Below are 20,309 nucleotides of genomic sequence, written 5' to 3'. Positions count from 1 at the left end.
CCGAGTACTCTTTCCTTCTAGCATAGCCCCCTGTTGTGGCTAAGACCTTCTCTGCAGAGGACCAGAAAGGAAGCCGCTGGCACAATGGACTCTGATAGACCTGACTGCTTCTGGGCATCCTCAACCTGGGGGTGACGGTCGGTGCTCCTCCGCCCGACAGCGTGTATCATGGGAGAAAGACAAGCTATAGTGGTGATCCCCTTCCTTTGCCAACTTTCCGCATCGTGTCCTGCCAGGGGCCTTGAAGCTAGAGCCGAGGCCTGAGACCCGGGCGCCATCGCTGGCCAGGCTCCCCTCCCCCACTTTTCTTTCTTTGCTTCTCCGAGACCAGGGAGGGAGGAGGCGGCAGGCGCCTCGGCGGATAGAGCTGCTATTGTGACCTTCCCAGGCTGAGCGGGAACCCAGCGGAGTGTGTACTGCCCGCGGTGGCGGGGGAGGAGGTGACTGCGTGCAAACCTCGGGTGCAGAGGGGGTGGCACCGGGAAATAAATATTAAGGCTTGCAACCTCGGGCAGTTGGGCCCTTCAGAGGGCGTTTGGTTGTGTTTAGACTTGGGTGCTTCCTAACACTAATTGCAGGCTCAAGAGGAGCGGAATTTATGGCGAAGGCCAAGGCGGCTTGTTTATAATTTATGAAGTTTTAAATGGTTGTGCCGCGGGCCCAGCTCTCTCGGGCGGGCGGCCGCGTGGGAGTGCGCCCTCCCAGAACTCGCCGCCGCCCCCACCCACGCTAGGAGCGAGGGTGCCCGTCACGTGATTCCAGCCAGTGGCAAGAAAGAACCAAGCAATTCTCTGATGTCTCTAGAACTTCGGAAGGTGGGAGAAGGCCGCAGATCTGGTCGAAGCGACCCCCTCCCCCTCTCTCCCAACATCCTTACTCCACAGCAGAGCCTCGGAGGCTGCGGCTGCCTAGAGAGGGAGCCCCCAACCTGACACTTCCTTAGAGCCTATGTGTGAGAGGAAGCTGATGTCAGCCAGGCACTGTTTAAAGTCTAATCCATGAAACCCTAAGCCACAGATGACACTTGGGGTTTTGCAGACACCCGCAGACTCAGCAGATACTCCTGCGGTAACACACCGCGCTGGGAACCGCCTGGAGCCATGATGCATTATGTATTTTTATTATTATTTATGGTAGGAAGAGGAGATGAGAGAAACCGGGCTGCATCTAAACAGCTTGACAATTCATCTATTTAATATTTAGCCAGTTAAGAAAGGTGACTGTGATTCCCTACAAGGCAGCTAGCTCTTCTTTGATTTCCTTAAGAGCTTAAAAAATAATTTCTTACAATTATAGATTCTGCCTATGAATGCAGGTTTCATAGAAAACAATGCTAAGCCTTGAGAGTGGGTAAAATATGCCTTCAATTGAAGTCATTTATTCTGTTGATACAATTCTACAACATATATTTTTTAAACTTGCTCAGATAGAGTGAAATTTCGCAAAAGGATATTCCCTCCCGCCCCCAGCCTAACATGCCATTTTAAAAACAGCACAAAGGAACAAGGAAACGAAATATTTTGAGCCATCATTACTGAGCAAAACACAAACACCCAAATAGAAAACGATTGTTGTTCCACCAGAGGAGAAGCAGCCATTTCCACACACAATAGGAATTCCACCTCGTGTCACCAGGCTGGTCGTGGGAGTTGCATGTTTGCCAAGCCAAATAGAGGTGCGTGGGCGGACTTTGCTGAAATACAAAATAATTGAACCTTGTCTGAAGACTTCTTTCCAAGTGCCCCCTTCTATAGAAGTGGGTGTAAGTGCCCGACCCTAGCTAGAGCCACACTAATATTTACAAAACGATTATAAATGTTGTAGACTTTTTGCCCGTTTTGCACAAAGAAACAGGAATAAACAAGGTGTTTATACGTGTTATGTTCCATTAATGAAACTTTTATTATTTTACATCTATGGAGAACATTTGTTTTCTTTTAAAAGGAACTACTGACCATTACAAAGGAAAAAATCGTGAGTACTTCCTAGAGATAAAAGCCTGGGTGCTTGCCTCTGTGTGGTCGTTTCTTTTGATCCGCCTGCACCTTGGCTTTCCATAGCTTAATCCTTCCTGTTTCTCTTACGCTTTTTCTTTGATTGTCAGGGGTTTTTCCCCAAAGTTTAATTTTATTATTTAATGCAGAATAAAAAAAAAAAAAAAAGAGCTCTGCCTCCCCCCTCCCTGGACCGATCTTGTCTAGAAAGGGGTACTGCTTTGGCGAAGTCTCATTGCAGTCACCCCATCTAGACTATTTTGAGGTTTGCCACCCCGTTTCAATTCCTCCACGACAATTTGTGCAATAGGTTCCGAATAAATAAAATATTTTTCAGAGGGTCCTTTTTACATTTTTTGGGGGGGAGAGGGTGTCTTACAGAGGGATCAAGGCAGAGTTGTCTGCCTGCAAATGTGTGTGATTAACACAGATACACTTCCAACTGAGAAAATTTTTTTATTCTAAATGTTTGTTCAAATAGTACCAGACAATTTGAAATCAATAAGCTGTGTCGAGAGGTGAGGGCTTCGGCTGTTGAGAAACGGCTAAAGTGAGCCGTGCTATGCCACCGGGCTGCCTGACTCTACCCATGAAGGACCATTTGTGATCTCAATCCTTTACATCAACTACAAACACCAGCCAGGGTTACAACTGTTCAAAACTACTCTCTCAACTAGTTCAGACCAAGGGGACTAAAAAGGTGAAACGTGGCCCCCAAGGCCTGGGAACGCATACCTAGGCCCGTCTGGAGAATTCTACAAATATACACATAAATACATTAAGACTAGGATAAATAATCAGGGAAACGAAATTACTCGCTTCAAATAATAAATACAGATTGTTTAGTCCAATGCAATCTTTACAGGAGGAGAAGGAGCATATAAATTAAGGTCTCTGAAACTAAGCTAGCCGGAGGGGCCAGGCCCGGGATTCTCCAGGCTCCAGTCCCTCTTCAGGACACGCCACGGATGGGTCTCGGACTTACCTTAGGGACACCATAACCAGATTAGAGTCCCTCTGTCCGCAGTATATGGCACTGTCAGGTTTACAGGGGAGGATCCTTGCGGCTGATTTATGGGCGAGTCACCCAAAGGAGGACGCGCCTGGAGGGGAGGCCCAGTCGTATCAGCCTCGGCCGCTGGAAGCCCGAGACTCACTAGGCCGCGGCCAGACCAGATCGGGGAGGGGAGGGTCCCCCGAGCTGCCCCTCGGGCCCCGCCCCGCCACCACCCCTGCCACCAAAACCAGAGAGGTAATTGCGCCGAGCTACCAGGCCGGCGGCAACCGCTACAGATGTGTCAGTTTGGGGGCCTCGGGCAGGCGTCCCTGAGACGAGTGGTGAGCCGAGAGATCTGTGTAGGTGGGGTGAGGGTCACACGGTCCGTGGTGGTGGTTGCCAGGGATTTGCGCGGCGCAGCTGTAGTCCACGCTGGCCGAAGACGGGTGCGAGAGGTGGCCCAGATTGAAGACCGGCCCGGATGCGGGCGCCATGGAGTCGACGAAGTTGCCACCCACGTACACCGGGCTGCCCTGCAGGTTGGCGCTGGCGAAGCCGCCGCCGTTGCTCGCCATCGGGTGGGGCTCGAACTCTGGAGCCGCGTAGCGCTTCTGCTGCGGCAAGCAGCTGCTGAGCGGCGCCGTGTAGGCTGCCAGGCCGTACATGTTGGGCTGCGATTTGGCGAAAGCGGGTGGCGAGGGTGCGTCGTAGGCTAGGCCGGGCACCGGCGGCAGCTGGCCCGAGTAAGCCACGTGGCCCGCCGCTCCTCCAAGAGGCGGGCTGCGCTCTGGGGACTGGCCGGCCGGTGAATGCAGGATGCCCTTGGCCTTCTGGTCCTTCTTGTACTTCATGCGACGGTTCTGGAACCAGATCTTGATCTGGCGCTCGGTGAGGTTCAGCAGGTTGGCCATCTCCACGCGGCGCGGCCGGCACAGGTAGCGGTTGAAGTGGAACTCCTTCTCCAGCTCCACCAGCTGCGCGCTCGTGTACGCCGTGCGCACCCGCTTGGATGCTGGGCCCGGGGGGCTCTTCTCCTCGCTGTTCTCTCCTGGGCAGGGAGGGAGACAGAGAGGGTGCTGAGCCAGGGGTAAGAAACCTCAGAATGGAGAGGAGGGCTTCCCTGCCTCCGTCTACCTCTCCTCTCACCTCCAATCCCGCTCAGAGTCGGGGAGAGGATTTTGAGAGGTCAAAGTCTGAGGAAGCGCTCATTCTACACACCCCTGGGCCTACCTGACAGTGGCACCTGTAACGCCTGCCTTGCTCGGCCTTCTTTCCTCTCCACCCATTATCTCATCTCATCCCACAGGCCCTGAAGGACTTTACTGGGAAGCTAAGCTAAGAGCAGCTCATGGAGACACTCCCCATCAACAAAGCCAGACTTCTTTGAACACCCCTCTCTCTCTCTCAACCTCAGCTGATGGGGAATGGGTTGGGGGGGGGGGTAGGGGTGGCAGAGGTAGCTTCAGCCTGCCTCGTTTGTTTCCAAGTCAAACACTCCAAAGAGCAAAGAAGTGGGTAGGGGTCTTGGCACCTCACTCCAGCCAGGTGCACCCAAAGGCAGGGAGGTGGTAATACACCCCCACCCCAAGATACTGCCCTGGAGTTTTAGGGGATCCCAAGGCCAGGCTGAAAGCATGTTGCATTTGGCAGTGCTGGGAGCAGCATCCTCAGCACTGGCTTCACCTCCGCTGCCACCCCTCAGCTGCCTGTCCACTCCTTCACTGGGAAGACAAATGGATTTCTCCTGGGAGGGAGGGCCTGTGTCTGAGCTAAGGAGGGAGGGGCAGAGGAAGGAGCTTTCTAGCAAGAAGATACTTTCCCCCTAGGAGCCACAGCATCAGGCAGAGCGGGGACCTGATAACAAATATCCAAGGCTTCAGACTAGCCCTGAACCTGCAAAATAAACACCATCAAGAACACAAAGCCAGAAATTTTCCAGAAGCATCCATCTGAGCAGAGAAGAGAAGGCATCAGTCCTTAGAATGGACCAAGAGAAGTCCATTCTTCAGCTCTAGAGTCTTGCCAGGGCGTGAAAGGGACAGCTGCCCTTTTCCAAATTATTCTCTCCCCCAGAACATGCTCTTCCCTGTTACAGGTTCACTGGAGTGGGCTGAGCCTCACAGTTATGCCTGAAGTCATACCCCTTAGATCCAAGTCCACCACTCTGCAGTTCTGTGGATCTGGGAAAAATTAGGGTGTTAGCACATATCTATTTTAAAGAGTTCTTTGGAAAATTAAATAAAATAAATGGATAGTGTTTATAACTTATTTGGCTATGGTTCTTTTCCTTCTGTTTTGGGTATTGTTTGTCTTGACTTGGTTTTTTTGTTTTGAGACAAGATCTCCTAATGGTGTCCAGGAACTCACTATGCTTCCCAAGCTCTCCTTGAACTCAAGATACCCCTGCCTCAGCCTCAAGTGGTGGGGTTATAGGTGTACAAGACCACACCTTGCCTATCTTCACATTGGAAGGGCTGGTGGGTAGAAGAGGAAGCTGAGTTATGACCGGTGCCTGGGAAGGCAGATACTATGTCAGCCTAGGAACTTTCTATTAATAAGCATAAGACAGTCCACAAGGGCAATAGCAATGAAATCATGCCCTATCTCTGCAAGAGTATGTATCCAATCAGAGTCACTAGAAAGGCCAGACATTTCTATACAAGTGGGAGTTTGGATATATTGTTGCTGAGGTTGCTCTTACAGCCCCCGAGTCTCTTGGTAATTGGTTCTTGGGGCCAATCTGAAGGAATGTGGTCCAGGGATGACCTGCCCAGAGAGCTAGCTACCTGAAGTGGCACAGCTGTTCTTCTGCTTCGAATTCTGTCGGGATTCTTTCATCCAGGGGAAGATCTGCTTGCTGATGGTAGCTGAAGAGCTAGAAGCATTAGGCCCCCCCTTGGTCTTCTTGGCAGGTCCTCCACCTCCAGGATTGGTGGGCGAGGATGGGGGCAAGGTGGGCGGTGGAGGAGGGGGTTGTGGTGGCTGCTGCTCTGAGTTCAGACCTGGAGGTTGGTTGCCACCACCCCCACCCTGGCTGTTCCCAGTGCCAGGTCGCATGCAGCTACCATTGAGTTCGGCTCCTTTATGGACCGGGGCTCTGAGAGGTGCTGAGCTCTGGATGGAGCAGGCAGAACCTGGGTAGTCACTGTCCAGGGAGTTGGCAGCAGCAGGAGGTGGGTAAGGCTGGTGAGGAGTGCTGTAGCCATAAGCGTCAGTGGCTTTGCTGTAACCATAGCCTCCAAAGAGTCCTGGGTTCTCATAGTACGCAGCCTTCTGCATGGTGCACTCAGGAAGCTCCAGGGTCTGCTGACCCTGCTCAAATAACATTGACTACCACTGTCTCCTTCGCCACCAAGGCCAGGGTTTGCTGAATCTGGAGAGAGCTGAGCCGGCTCCCAGCTCCAGGAGACCTGCCAAGAGAAAAAGGGAGAGATCCTAGAGGGATTGTCACTGGCAAGACCAACCAGTATAGAAGGACCAGAGCAGGCTCTCAGCCTCCCACTTGCTTCCGAGTGGGAGGATGGGCAAGGGTCTGGCCTGGGGGCTTCATGAAGTTCCTTCAGTTCATAGGAACTCTTGGAAAAGCTGGAGTATTTCTTCTAAATGTAAGAAAAGATCTTTCCTCCCGGGTCACACTTTAGCCTGGTTTCTTCCACCCAAAGCCTCTCGGAGAACTGCCTTTCTCCAGGATTGTCAATACAGCTTTTGAGCCTGCATGGGAAAACACTTATGACTGGCTGACCCTCCCCCTAAACTATGAACTCCTTAGAGGAAGGGATTGTGTTTTCTTCATCCACATATCACCAGCATTCAGTGCAATGCCTGCCTGCATGTGAAAGTGCAATAAATGGATATTGAATAGATGGATGAATGTGTGGATGAACAGGTCACAACCAGTCTTTGGGTGATCCTGGGGTTTGGTTTTGCTTGGTGATAGAGATCAACCCCAGGGCTTTGTACATGCTATGTGGGGACTCTTACCCCTCCAAACCCTAATCTCAGTGTTTGGATGGACAAAAGACAAGCTCTGTTACACACCCAGAGCTTCCCTCTAAAAGTATCTTTTCCCCCTAGTTTCAGAATCACACCATCATTTTTGAAGACCCAGACAACCCGCTTTGATGACAGGGTGAGGATCCACACAGTTAGTTTTGTGGGTCAGCACTATGAAATCCACAGTGTGGAAAACTAGCAAGTAAAAAACAAAAGGAAGACTTAAAGACTGCCAGACTTACTTTGAAGCTAAGAAAGTTTCTTTCATCTACATTTTCCCACACCCCTTACTTTATCTTTCAGCTACTTTTAGAAGGGTGTCCCTGAAAATGGGTGAAAGGCTTTAGACCTTGAAATGAATACAGTGTGAGTGAATGGTGAATGCCCTTATAACTTTATCATTTTCCTTTGGATCTTTATATAAATAGATATTATTATTGACCTCTGCTCTGGACCTTCCATTCTGCCCCACCTCCCACCCAACCTACAACCAATGAGAGAAGTTCTCATGACATGATGAATGGACCCAGAATTAGAAGGATGGGGGTGCTAAGAAAAATTCTTCCCCTTTTGTATTCCCTGACTCTTGAGGGGGGGGGTGCTCTTCCCACCCCTTCTGAAAGGCTCTTGAGGAGTTAAAGTATAACTAATATCATTCAATCACTTTTGTCTGTCTGATAAAGAAAACTCACAAGTCAGCTCTCTGGTCTTAGTTCTTAAGCTCATCTTTCAGGCAAAGTTTCTTTCCAAAAATTCTCCCTGGCTTCCACCATCATGAGAGACCACATCATGCAACTTATGGCCAATCAGATTTAAACACGGGAACCAAAACACTTCTGCATCAATTTTCCCCTGTATTTTCACCAGAAAGCCCAACCAATTAAGAAAATTCTCCGAAGTAGCCTTTGCTTGGTAGTATGGTTGCTCATTTTGTTTTAGAGTACAAGTGAATTTTGTCTTGATGAGAGATGGGTCTTTCTCAATGGGCTGCAGTAATACTGAAATGTTTTGTTGTGGGCATTGTTTCTACTAGTACCCACAAATGCATGCAGTTAAGATATCCACCTAACAAAGCTAGACTAATTCCTTTGATTAGTTTTCAATACCAATCTCTGATTACTAAAATTACCAAGTAGCAAGTGGACATTAAACCCTGATTCTGTGACTAATATTTGTATGTGTTTGCCCCAGGCCAAAGGGCCTGCCACAATGGCTTGCCTAAGTTTTGGGGCTTTTCAAGGATGCTGCTCGATTCTGGAGGACTAAATGGCCGAATCAAGCTTCTGAGACCACCAGAATTTGCTGCTGCCTTGTCATCCCATTAACCAACTGTGGAAGCAAAACAGCCCCCTTCCACCTCCATGTTGACCAAGTTTGTCTTGGGAGGTGGACCAGTCACATTAAAATACCTTCTTAAGGAACTAAGCAAGTCTATGGGACAGATGCCTTTACACATTATTTTTACTCCTGTGGCATGTTCCTAGAAAAATCTCTCTATAAAGACCTCAAAGATACAGATAGCCCTCACAACCAGAGTCATCTCTTGCATGTTTACATTGTCTTAAAGAATTTCCAGGCCCACTTCATGGTCTAACATCCATTTCTTTACAAGCAAGGGTAGTAATGGTGCTATTCTCTTTGGGGAGAAACAAACAAACAAACTTTGCAGCACCCACCACCATACAGAGACCTAAAGAAGCCCCACTTCCAACGCTTAACCTGAAAACACTGTTACAAAACTGATTTTTTTTTAAAAAAAAAGTTTATTTCTTTCCAGAAATCACTACTCCTTGTGAACTCTGCTTGAACCTAAAAAACGGGACTGGGTCATAAATCATTTGGACAATGGTCAACTGTTCAGTGGCTCATCTTTTCGATCACCACCCCCCCCTCCTTTAAGGCTTTCTTTTCTCACCCTTAGATACCTTTGCTCAAATGAGCACCAAGATCCAAATGCCTTTGGGGGCGGGGGAGGCACAGCTTTGGGGGAGGGGCAGTTGAGCAGGACTTCTTATTTTGGAGTTGTCTTCAGTTTTCCCTCTCCTCTTCCTGACCCCTCTCCCTCTTCCTCTTCCTTCTCTCTGCATCCACCCCCATCCTCAGCCAGAGGAATGGGACAGTGCAGCCACCCATTCCTCTGGAGCACCCCTGCTCCTCTTAGGGAAGGGTCGCCTAACTGGACTAGCTAGTCCTTTCCAGAGTCCCTGGAAGTTACCCAACTCAGCTTGGAGGTCTAACCACAAGCTCAGAAGGAAGGCTAGGCACCCTCTTAGACTTCGCATAGCTTCGCTCGCTCGCTCTCCAGCCGTGCTGGCCCGCCAAGCCGGCCTAGCCTCGGAAGCAACGGAGCCCTGATACTTGCTCACTGCACTTAATTCTGCCCAGATCAATACCTAATATGATACCGAATAAATAAAAGGCGCTCACAGCGGCCAGGGGACAGGGTTATTAAGCAGCTGGAGCTCTCACGGTGCATATCAATGCACCTGTCATTGTGGTTTGTAACAAAATTTATGACTGCGACCACGGCAGCAGTAAACGCTTCAGTAAGGAATGAAAAGAAAAACACTTCCCAAGGCCCGGCACTTTTCAGAAGTGGAAAGCAGGCTCCGCGTAGGAGGCAGAGCAGCAAAAGAATCCCCTACTCCGCACTTTTCCCGGTCCACACACCCTGCGTGCGAGCTGCCGGATTATATAAAGTGGCCGGCGCCGGCCTGGGCCAGCAGCTGTGCTCGGCAGCCCGAGTTGGAAAGAGGATCGCAAGCCCGGCCGAGGACCACAGACCTGCTGCCCGCCTGGCCTCAGACGCGGGGAGGCTCGATGGACGCACAGAGACCTGCTAGGCGTTTGCTCGCCCCGCCACGGCCGCGGGAAGGCCCAGGGAGAGGGACGCTTGGGCTGGGAGGGATGCAGCGGGCTGTGCCCAGCGCTGCGGCGTAAATAACGGACCTCAGTCGGTGCCAGTTGAGAGAAAAGTGGGAGGTGATGGAGCGCTGCTTTGTGTCAGCTTCTCTTAAAATTCTCAGAGGCTTAAGTTAATCTAACCTCCACTCCTTACTTTGCCTAAGCCGGGTCTTCAAATAAACCACGGGTCTCATCCTGGAGGCCACGACTCTACCTGGGCATTCTTGTTAATTCGGTGGGACCTAGCGATGATACCCCTTTCCCCGATGGCTTTGCAACTTCAGGTTTGGGGAATCACTCCTCAGCGTGTTTTGCTGCGAAGAGAATTGACTATTTGCCTACGTTCTCTCGACCTCTCTGCCTGAGCCCCCTTTGCCTTTTGGGAAGCCCTGGACGCCCATTTAAAACCACTCCCGTTTAGCCCGGATAACTCAGTACTGTAACATACCCTGCATTTAAGACAGCGGACGCACTCTATTAAAGCGCCATAAATTTGAAGGCCGATGATCGGTTCTCATGTAACAGGCGGCAGCTCACACTGAGGTGATCCACTTCAAAGCCGCCCTTTGTTTTATGTCTTGATGTATGAATCCTGGGGTGGCTACTTTGAGTTGAATGGGGGGGAGGGAGACATGGAAATGTAGTGGAAATTATTTATTTATTTAAATCACCCCCCCCCCACTCACCACAATTTTTGTATGTGTTTATTTTCTTGAATTTTGTTTCTAACTCTTTTTGTAGGCTCTTCGGTTTTCTTTGATATTCTGTGGAAGCAGATCTGGAACAAAATGGAAAACTCAGTAGCAGCCGGTTCTGTCTTGCAAACACACCAGGAGAGCCTTTAGCCCTTTTAAGGGTGTCATAATCAATGTGACTATTGTATGTAGCGCCTGCAGCCATTCCAGACGCTTTGGCCCCAGCAGAGTGAAGACTCAGTTGGCTCCAGGGGAGGATGGGGGAGGGGAGAGAACCTGTTCCTGAGGAAAGGACCCTGGGGTGAGCCAAGAGGGTCAGCCCGAGCACAGAAAGCCGTGAATGAAGGTGGGGGGGAAGGCCACAGATTAGAAGAGCAGGCAAGGAGGGTAGATACCTAGGGGCCACCTGGGTGGATGCTACTGGGGTTGCCCCCAAAGGGCCCGAGTGAACCCGGAGCTAGACGCTAGCTATCCTGGGTTGCACATTGGTATCTCTGGCTCAGCTACCTTTCCTGAGTGTATTAGAAAATACCCAAACCATTCTGGGCCTGGGTTGCTCAATTCTGGATCGAGACTAGGCTATAAACCGCCTAAGAAACCAACAGCCCTCCTCCCTACCTCCACCCCAAAACAACGACCAAGCCGCTCACCACTGCGGCTGCTCAGCAGGCGCTGGCCCCTGGTCAGGTGAAAGGAGAGAGACGCAGTCTGTCTCTTGATCTGCCCTGTGCAATTTGTCGACTCAGTAGTTTGCAAACACTAAACTGCGCCCGGGAAAACCCCACACAAAGCGTTCAGGGCGCTTCTAAAGACTAGAGAGCGTAGCCATAAGCCTTTGAAGTGACCTTTGGCTCACGCAGCAATAACTCACCCCTTAATGAACACCCAACGGAAGCGCCTCAGAGAGATCCCAGCCCGGTAGGACTTCCAATTTTGCGTCCTGGCTTCAGCTTCCCAGACGACCTGGGTCCAAGGGGGCACGTCATTTGCCTGCTCACTACACCCCAACCCTCTTGGCTGGGCCCCCAAGAGTGGCGCAGTAGAGATGCTCAAACCCGTGGCCGAAGACCTCAAACCACTTTATATTATACAATCGCGTGGGCAGACACCAACCTGCGCCGCTTGATTATCTTATTTATTTTTGAAAAGGGCTTCTGTAGAAGTAGGATCATTCCCTGAGAAGAAGAGTCTCCCACTCTCAACGCATCTAGTTAAATTGTGTTTTCCAGGCGCTGAGGAACCGGGTAAGTTGGTGCCTGGGCTTTCTATGGTGAGTGGTGCGCTCTGAGCTCTGGGCACAGTGGGCTTGGGAAGAAGAAAGGGAAACCGATTCCAAGTGGCTTAGTTGGGTTACAATCAAAACACGCTGTCCCCCAGAACTTTCTCTGCGTTCCTTCCCCTCCACACCTTCAAGCTATGCAGCACTGGCCTGTTTCCTGTCTTCTGGGTGCCCCAAATCGTGATCTGAACCTGGCTGGCTCCGTCCACTACTTCTTTCCCAGCCAGAAACTTCAGAAGCAGAAGGGTCCTGCCCGCTAGCAGACGGGGAAGAGCTGGCTTCAGACAACCCGACCCCCATACCCCACCCACCAGCAGCACCCAGGGAAAACTCTTCAGGATGGGGCCAGAGTGGAGCCTTGGTGAGGATTATTGAAAATTTCGGGGAAGTTATAAGTGAGTGCTCCATGGGGCCAAATGAAATGCTGCTCGCAGTAATTGGATTCAGCTGACTAAGCTGGCAGGCTCGCAGCTCCAAGGCAGTGAGCAAAGAAAAATGTCCACCGACTTCAAATTTTGATGGAGCCCAGTGCAGTTGATTGACAAAGCAACTTTTTCTGCTCCCTTTGAAGGCAAAGACCTTGGATCTCTGTCCTTCACCCACTGGGGCCTGTCCCAACTTAAATTTCGGGAGCGGACCTCTATTTGGAGTTCCTTCCCTGTGGTAGTCCAGTGTGATCTGGCCCACTCCCGCTCATGAAGCCACTCACCCTTGCCTTGGTTGGGGGTAAAGACCTGGGATTGTTTGCCCTCTACACCTCTAGCCTGAAGCCACTAGGAACAAATCAACAAAAGGATATATGGAATGCAGGAACCAATATGGTTTAGCTTTCACCACTTAGGGTTAGTTGGGCAGAAGGACCCAGAAACACTAAACCTGTTCTTCATCATAATAACCTTCAAAGCCTGTGCTGATGAGAGACTGGGGAAGCCTCTGAAACTCTTCAGGGTGCTTTGGGGGTCTTTTTTAACCTGGGGGACATTTTAACTCCTATGGGGAAAAACAGGAAGCTGACAGCAAGAGGTAAAGGCTCAGTGTGTGGAGGGAGCCCAGACAATGCAGGAGCTGGCTGGCCACACAGTTTATTTTAAATACGTATAAATCAACCCGCCTGCACCCCGGCCCGGCAGCCCAAGACACGGAATTAATACGATGTTCCATCTTACTTTGGCAGTGACAGTGAAAAAAGTTTCTTTTTATTCATTCCATTTTCAGCCCATTCTCGTAACTACACATTTACCCTCAAAATACTAACTCTAGCCCCTAGTCCGCTCAACAAACCCACTCCTTAAACTGCTACACCCCCTCCCCAATGCTGCCGGCCACCCTCCAAGCCTGGTAAGGTGGTGTCCTCTTAACCTTTTGGTAGGCGGGGAATGTCCCCATAAAAGCGCACCTCGTTACGATTAATCACCGTCCTCCGATGTGTATGTAGAAGTGCACCTAGGGCTGCGGGCTGCCTCACCAATTGGCAATAATCAAGATCACAGATTACACAAAATAAATCATATTTAGTATCCCGCTCAGGGCAGCAAGCAGCCCTGTGCCCAAAGATTTCCATTTTGTCATGCAATTGCTTACCTGGATCCCAATTTATCATAAACCTGGTGTCCTCGGTCTCAGAGTGGGCGCCAGTGGGGGGCAGAGCTAGCCTTCCCCCTTTGTCTGCAGACAACAGTGTCCCAACCCTGGTCTTGCGCGCTTGCAGACTCGGCCATATACCCGAGCACACGGAATTCCCGGTAGAACGGAACCAGGCTGAGGTTCAACTACCAATAAACGCTGGAGGAACGAGTTTGTAGTCCCCAAGCTGGCTTCGCCTGCGCTGCTCGCTGGTCGGTCCACCCGCCCGCCGGTCCGCTCCCAGGCCCAGAGCGGCGGCCACTGGCTCCCCCACCCACTCCTGGGTTCCTGCCCAGCCCTCCCAGGCCCCCCAGAGCTCTGGGTTTGTTTTGCTTTCGGAACGTAGTCCTTTCTGAATTTGGAGAGAGCCCCGGAAACCCCCTCATAGTCGGGAAATACAGACGCTGCCTTCAAATGCGAGCATATTTGTTCACGTGACCCCGAGGGAAGATTGTACTGATTGAGGCTGAAACTTTCACGCCATCCAGCCCAAGAGCGCAGCCAGGCCTGGGGGCTGGGAGGGGGGGCGCAGGAAGCTTGGGACCCAGGCGCCATCCCCGGGGCAGGACCCTGGTGGGTGAGAGAAGGAAAGCCTCCATCCTCGCAGCTTGGGATCAGCGCAGCCACAGCCTGCCCGACTGCGGTAGGATGAGGACTTGAGAATCTCTCTGGGCAAAGACCTCTGACCCTGGCCCGGCCTTCTGCCAGACCTACCAGTGGATTGGACGTTTTAGGGGTTTCCTCTTAAAAGCCTTTGTGGAAAGGGCTACAAGACAGAAGTCTGGGGCTTCCCTAGCTCCCGGCGGCGTCCTGGACTCCATTTCTGCAAGCACCTAGACAAGCTGCCCAAGCTGATGCCTTACTTTCCCCCATTCCCCGCCAGGCACTTAAATTGTGTGGCAGCACCCGCTCCTGCCTTAAGGTGGGACCCGCTGGTTCTCAACTCTGGCCTGTCACCCTGTCATTCCTTGGGGGCGCTGGCAGGCAAGCTGCCACTTCTGAACCAGAAAAAAAAAAAAAAAAAAAAATCGCCTAGCAGCAGGGCAGGCCTGGGCATGACCTCCTTCCTTGGCGCCCTGAGCACTCCACTCAAGTCTTTTGGGGCCTGGAGCCACCTAGGCGAGGAATCCTTGCCCACCTTGACCTGTGTGATTCCACATCTGCTCAGAGCCTACGGTTCCCGCAGGCCCAGCAACAGCCACGCGGCAGCTTCCCGCTTCCTGCAGTAACTCCGAGAGGGCGAGGGGACCTACTGAATCGGGCTTACCTGGGGACAAGGAGATTTCTATTTTAGAATTACTGAATCAGAACATGGTGTCACCACTCTGGAAGTGGCTAGATGAGATTCGCTGTCGATATTCTGCATGTAGGAAGAAGAGTTAAGCGAATCTCGGCCAAGGCTCTCTCCTGGGTTGTAGCAAGCTCAGGCCGCCCCGCATCCTAGAACCCCATACCTGGGAAATTCTGAATTTGGCTTTCTCGGTTTCTTAGAGGCTCTGCCATGTTGCTGATGTCCCGCCATGACTTGTATGGCCTCTTAACAAAGTGTCCCAAAGCTGTAAATGAGCACCGGGGAAGGATGAAAGGTTCTGAAATCTCAATCTAGAGGACCCGGCAGGTCCCAAAGAAAGGGTCACTGGATCCTTCTCCCAAACTTAACCGGGAGTCCTTCCTTTTGTTCACCTGTCCTGGCCATGGCTCAGGCCCACTTGGGGTGCCTGTCGCAGTGGACCTTAGGCTGCCCCCCACTCCACCCCCAATCTGAGGACCCCGCCCCCAAGCCTCCAGCCAGGGACTGAGCTCGCCGCCGCCCGCTGCAAGTGTTAATCCCCAGCCAAAGAGGGGGGCTGCTTTGCGGGAATTTGTCTCCAGGAAAGGATCTAAGCCTTCTTCAATCGGAGCATATGTTCATAGAGCAATAAACCGGAAAGATTTACAGTCCTCGCCCGGCCCCCAACAGCCTCACACCCTTTCAGGAATTACTTACGATGATTTATCACACCAACCCGGGCAATTGTCACACTGATAAAATAGCCCGGGCCTGTGCCCGCCAAGCCGGGCCTTGGGAGGCTGTTGGCGGCCTGGCCTCTAGTGAGGCTGGGAAGCCTTTTTGTGGGTTTCTTTCTGAGCCTACAAGGGGATGTCTGAGTGGATTGAAGTGGGTGGAGTGAGAGGGGAGACGATTCTCATTGAGAAAAATGCAAGCAGAGAAAGCACCCGGAATCTGCGTGCAGGAGTCACTTGCTAAGCACATAAACATTTATCATCTTTGAATAATTGAATTAATGTGTTATTGTTTGAATGTATAATTCATAACGGGGGAAACTTTGTTGCTGTCCTGACGGAGAAATATACACACACCAAAAATTAAAAAACAAAACAAAACAAACATACACACAATCCTAAACAACCCTCACACACAGCCTGCCCTCTGAAATTCTCCTCAAAGTCAATGGAGGCGCAGATGTTGGGGGGCGGGGTGCGCGAAGGGACTGTCCTCTGAGACACCGGGTCAGAGCTTGCAGCTAAAAGAAAAGAACGTTTGCTGCCAGCCCCAACCCCAGGGACCGAAGCACAGCCGCGTTTAGGGTGTCAAATCTTGGAGTGAGGGTAAAGAGGATGAAACTGGAGCAAGAGACTGTCGCTTTTGCGGCTCACCGCAGCCTCCTCTCTCTCTCTCTCTCTCTCTCTCTCTCTCTCTCTCTCTCACGCTTCCGCTTGCTTTGGTTGCTCTGGTTTGGGAGGTGGGGGGCTGCTTTTCCTTTTGTTAGATATTCCAAAAAGAAAAAATCACAAATACAAAGCTAAAGAAGAAGCAAGGAGACTGCTCGCTGGAGCGGCGAGCAGCTGAGCTTGGGGTGGGGAAGGCGGAGAGCGAGAGAAGTAGCTTGGAATCATTATCTGTTGGTTAAAATCTGCCTGGGGTAAAATTTCAACTCGATTTTATAGCCTTCTATTATGACGCAAAGAAAAATTTACGAGCCTCGCTTGAAAAGAGGGCCAGGGCCTTTTCTCGCTGGTTTAAGAATAGGCGGCAGATGCGGTGACAGCGACCATTGTTCCCGGTAGACACAGGCGACCGGGCAACCTCGGCCCGCGTGCGCCGGGAGTGTCCCCAGCCCGGCGGGATTTTTTTTTTTTTTTAAACTCCTGTTGTCTGGGGAGCAGGCTGCACGCACCCTCACCCCTCGCACACCCTCGCATCCTCATGCACACCCGCCCTCTCTCTCTCTCTCTCTCTCTCTCTCTCTCTCTCTCTCACACACACACACACACACACACACACACACACACACACACACACTCGGTCGCCCATAGTAATTTTTCATAAGTGCAAAGCTCCGCTGAACCAAAGGTCACCATCCAAGCCACTAACAACTTCTGGCCGGCTCGCGGTTCTAAACTAGAGAAGCCAAGGCAACTATTTGTCAGCAGCTCTGACAGCTAAGTTCATTAAGGATGGAAATCTGATGAAATAAAAGTCGCCCAAATATTTACCTGCAGGCCGCGCTCGGCGCCCGCCGCGGGGCCAGGTCTGCGGGCGCGGGGGACCCCCCTCGGCGGGCCGTGTTCTCGGGATCCCTGCACTTTCCAAGTCGGAGAGAGCCCTTTGCGTGGCAGATTAATGACGACTCCGTGTTTCTTAAGGGACGTGCTGAATTAATTATTTCGCCAATCACGTGGTCGCGACTTGTAGAAATCTATTCTTATCATCTTCCTCGCACTTTGAAAATTCTCCGGGTTATGAGCGGCCCTCCCCCGGCTGCCGCCGAGCCCCGGCCGCCCAGCCCGGCGTGGGGGGCAGGGAGGGCTCCCCAACATGGCGCCGTCTGCCGAGGGTCCGATTTACTGTACTGTACTCAGCGGGCTCAGCTATGGACTCGCTTCCTCCTCATCCCTGCCGGTGATTCAATACACACAGCGGTATTGATGTATTGGTGGGCACAGGAGGAGCCATTAACCAGAAGACGGGCAGAGGACAATCATAAAATGTGTCTGAATATTTAAACTTCTGTCTGCGCACTTATAAATACACATGTCCACGCGTCTGGGGCGAGCCCTTCCATATATTAAGGACATATGTCCTATTTTATGCATTCTACTCATTTCCTGTCTCCAGCAAGGCACCCCCCCTATCTATTTTGGAACTCCTGTCTTGGGCCCCTCTTCAAAGCTGAGCCCAAGATGTGGGAAAGCCCTCGTGATAAAAATAGTGCATGGTACGTTTTATAGTAGAGAGTGTTTATTGTTGTCTGAGGGGCGAAAGGGATGCAGAGCAGGAGGGCCAGTGTTGATAACCCCAGAGGGGTTCAGCAGGCCCAGGAAAGTGGGAGTCCAAGAGGGGATGCCAGCTAGGTCAGGTCGGGGCAACCACCACCAGCCAGCCTCAGCTGGGCCCAGAACAAGCATTCACCCAGCCTCTGGAAAGTGGGGAGGTTTCTCACATATCAGGAAGGCTTCCTCTGAAGGGGGTCTAAGGATTGGCTAGGACAGAAAGCCGGTTTGGAGCCCCCTAGTAGTTCAAGCAGTTGCTTCTCTTTCAACAAATAATGCCCTCCACCCTGCAGCCAGGATCTGGCATCAGGCTTTCCGATGCTCACAAAGTAGAGCAGCTAAACTGGGAGCCAAAGGGAAGTGTGGAACCGCTAGACCTTGCATGGCTTAACTTTCACACCAAAGGCACCAAAGAACTTGGTGTCAATTTTATTGCAGAAAACAATAAGATAAATTGTTTATAGTGAACGTTGGCTTTTTAGAAAACGTAAAGAAGAGTCTCTATCAAGGCACCAAACAGGAGGGAGATTTTACTACACCTTTTATTATTTCAAATATAGATCAATGAATTACATCAAAACTACAGGCAACAATTAATATAAATAATATTTTAATCAGTGGCAGTAAAACATGGTCAGTTCTATTTGTAAAAAGCATCTTTGTGAGCAGACTTCAAGGGGCTGACTGACAACGGTCATCTCACAACAAAAGGCTGGACAACAGTGGATAAAGTGAGATGGGAGCCAGGGGCACACTGTCCTCAGCAAACATTCCACTCCTCAGCCCCAGTCACGACCCCGACACAGGCTTTAAAACACCCAAACAAACACTTCTGGCTCATATTTGGGGAGGGGGGACAAACTGGAAATAAATAACAGCAAATGGGGCCAGAGTCTCTCCACATCTTGCTTTCTCTAGAGCGCCTTCCCACAAGGAGACCCCTTTCCTTCCCTTCCCTAGGTGCCTAGGGTGGGGGTGGGGGCTACCCCTTTCCTGGTCCACTCTTTGGGGCCCAAATGGATACTAGGGTCCGAAAGGGACTTTAGACTGTCAACTGTTCTCTAGGCCCAGCAAAAACGCCATTAGCATTTCAAAAGACAATCCCTCCCAGCTGAAAGGAAGAACTGAGACTTAAAAACAAAGAAGTTGTTTCTCCGATTAAGTTACTTTCCAAAGTAGTGGGGCTACATTTGAGAAGGAGCTGGGGTTTTCTTCTGGAAAACATAGTCTTGGCTTTTCTTTAGGGCTGGAGGAAGGAGGGGTAGTATTTGGTCTGAAGCTGGATGAGTACCCAGAACTTCTGAGGAGAGGGGGAAATCTACATAGTAATCTCCATAGTAAGTATATAGTTGAATATTGTGAAAATATATACTCCCCCACCCCAAGGACATGGTTCAATATATGCTTAGGTTTGGCTTTTAGGAAGAATCTTAGCAACTTTCCGATTGGCCCAGGGTTAGCGGCTCTTTTCAAATGCAATATCCAAAGACTGTCTCCATGTTAGAGGGAGGGGGGAAAAAAGAGAAGAGAAGGGTAGTTACAGTCCAAAAGGTTAAGGGTTTAGAGGTCAGTCCTCCGGGCTGAAATACAGCTAATCGAACAGAAAATTTGCCCTCTGGATGAACCTGATTCTGTAATTTAGCCGAACTTCAGTAAAATACCTTTTCAGCTTCTCAACGTGAGGGCGTCAGAAGAAAGACATCTTGACTATGTATGAACTCTGTGCTTTTTGTCAGAGAAACAATGATGCAAATAATGCAGGAATATCCATCTTTAATATCCCGACGTGGTGATATTCAAGTATTGCCATGTGCAAGTCTGAGAACCAGGCTCACCCCAAGGAGGAACAAAGAGCCTTCCCCAGGGTCTAATACAAAAGACCAAGGCTTGGAAGATGCCTCAGAGAAACAGAATTTCAGTTTAGGGACTCTAGTTGAATGAATCCTTGCCCTCAGTTCTCAGGAGACACAGAACCAAAGACCAGGCCTTTCCCTCCTCCACTTAAGTCTATTTTAAAAACAACCACTGAAACCTTCTAAAGTGTTCTGAAATACTGAAAAAAGCAACAGCATTATTGATCTTATGGTTAAAATTTAAGTTTACCTCTCCCCCATTTCTTGCTGGTGGGGGACTGCAATCAGGGGTTCTGTTTGGAGCCCAAGCTTGGGGTCAAGCTTTTAAAGACTTGCTTCATTTGAGTGCCCAGACCCTTATCTACCTTTTACTCTTCCTTATCCTTAAGGGTTAGCGTTTTCAGAAAAGGAGATTTGAACTCTTCCCATGGAATAAGAATAAGTAAAGAACTAAACCATTTTTCCTGTTGTTTGAAATTGTTTTAAAGTCACTATCTTCAAGGTAAAGAAGTGGGCCTGAAAACTTTGAGACTTTTAAATTTTCTGCTTCTAATTAAGTGTCTTGAGAAAAACTTCAGGAAAAAAAAAAAAACTACTTCAAGGGAAATCTCTTTAAGATAAATTTTTGTGGACTTCCAGGGTCTATTAGTTTCTCTTTAAAAATAAGTCTTCATTACCTACCCACTTTCTCCCTAC

At 50.4% G+C, this 20,309-nt stretch overlaps 1 protein-coding gene across 2 annotated transcripts in view; it reads right to left on the bottom strand.

Annotated features, from left to right (window-relative positions):
* Positions 1 to 2,095: 2,095 nt before the first annotated feature.
* Positions 2,096 to 20,309, bottom strand: part of Hoxd3 (homeobox D3) — a 35,628-nt gene continuing 17,414 nt past the window's right edge. The window contains exons 1-4 of one of the 2 annotated variants that reach the window (XM_036185471.1): positions 16,984 to 17,121; positions 10,575 to 10,666; positions 5,778 to 6,401; positions 2,436 to 4,039 (exon numbers count right to left, since the gene is read on the bottom strand). In XM_036185471.1, coding sequence (XP_036041364.1) covers positions 3,282 to 4,039; positions 5,778 to 6,318 — 1,299 coding nt within the window. In that variant the 5' untranslated portion in view covers positions 6,319 to 6,401; positions 10,575 to 10,666; positions 16,984 to 17,121 and the 3' untranslated portion in view covers positions 2,436 to 3,281. Of the gene's footprint in view, positions 4,040 to 5,777; positions 6,402 to 10,574; positions 10,667 to 16,983; positions 17,122 to 20,309 lie in introns of those variants that run through there. The other variant, XM_036185472.1, reaches the window with a different exon arrangement.

The sequence above is a fragment of the Onychomys torridus genome, chromosome 4, assembly GCF_903995425.1.
Source record: "Onychomys torridus chromosome 4, mOncTor1.1, whole genome shotgun sequence".
Taxonomy (NCBI): Eukaryota; Metazoa; Chordata; class Mammalia; order Rodentia; family Cricetidae; genus Onychomys; species Onychomys torridus.
Note: the sequence above shows the minus strand (reverse complement) of the source record. Positions and strands in the feature narration are given on the sequence as shown.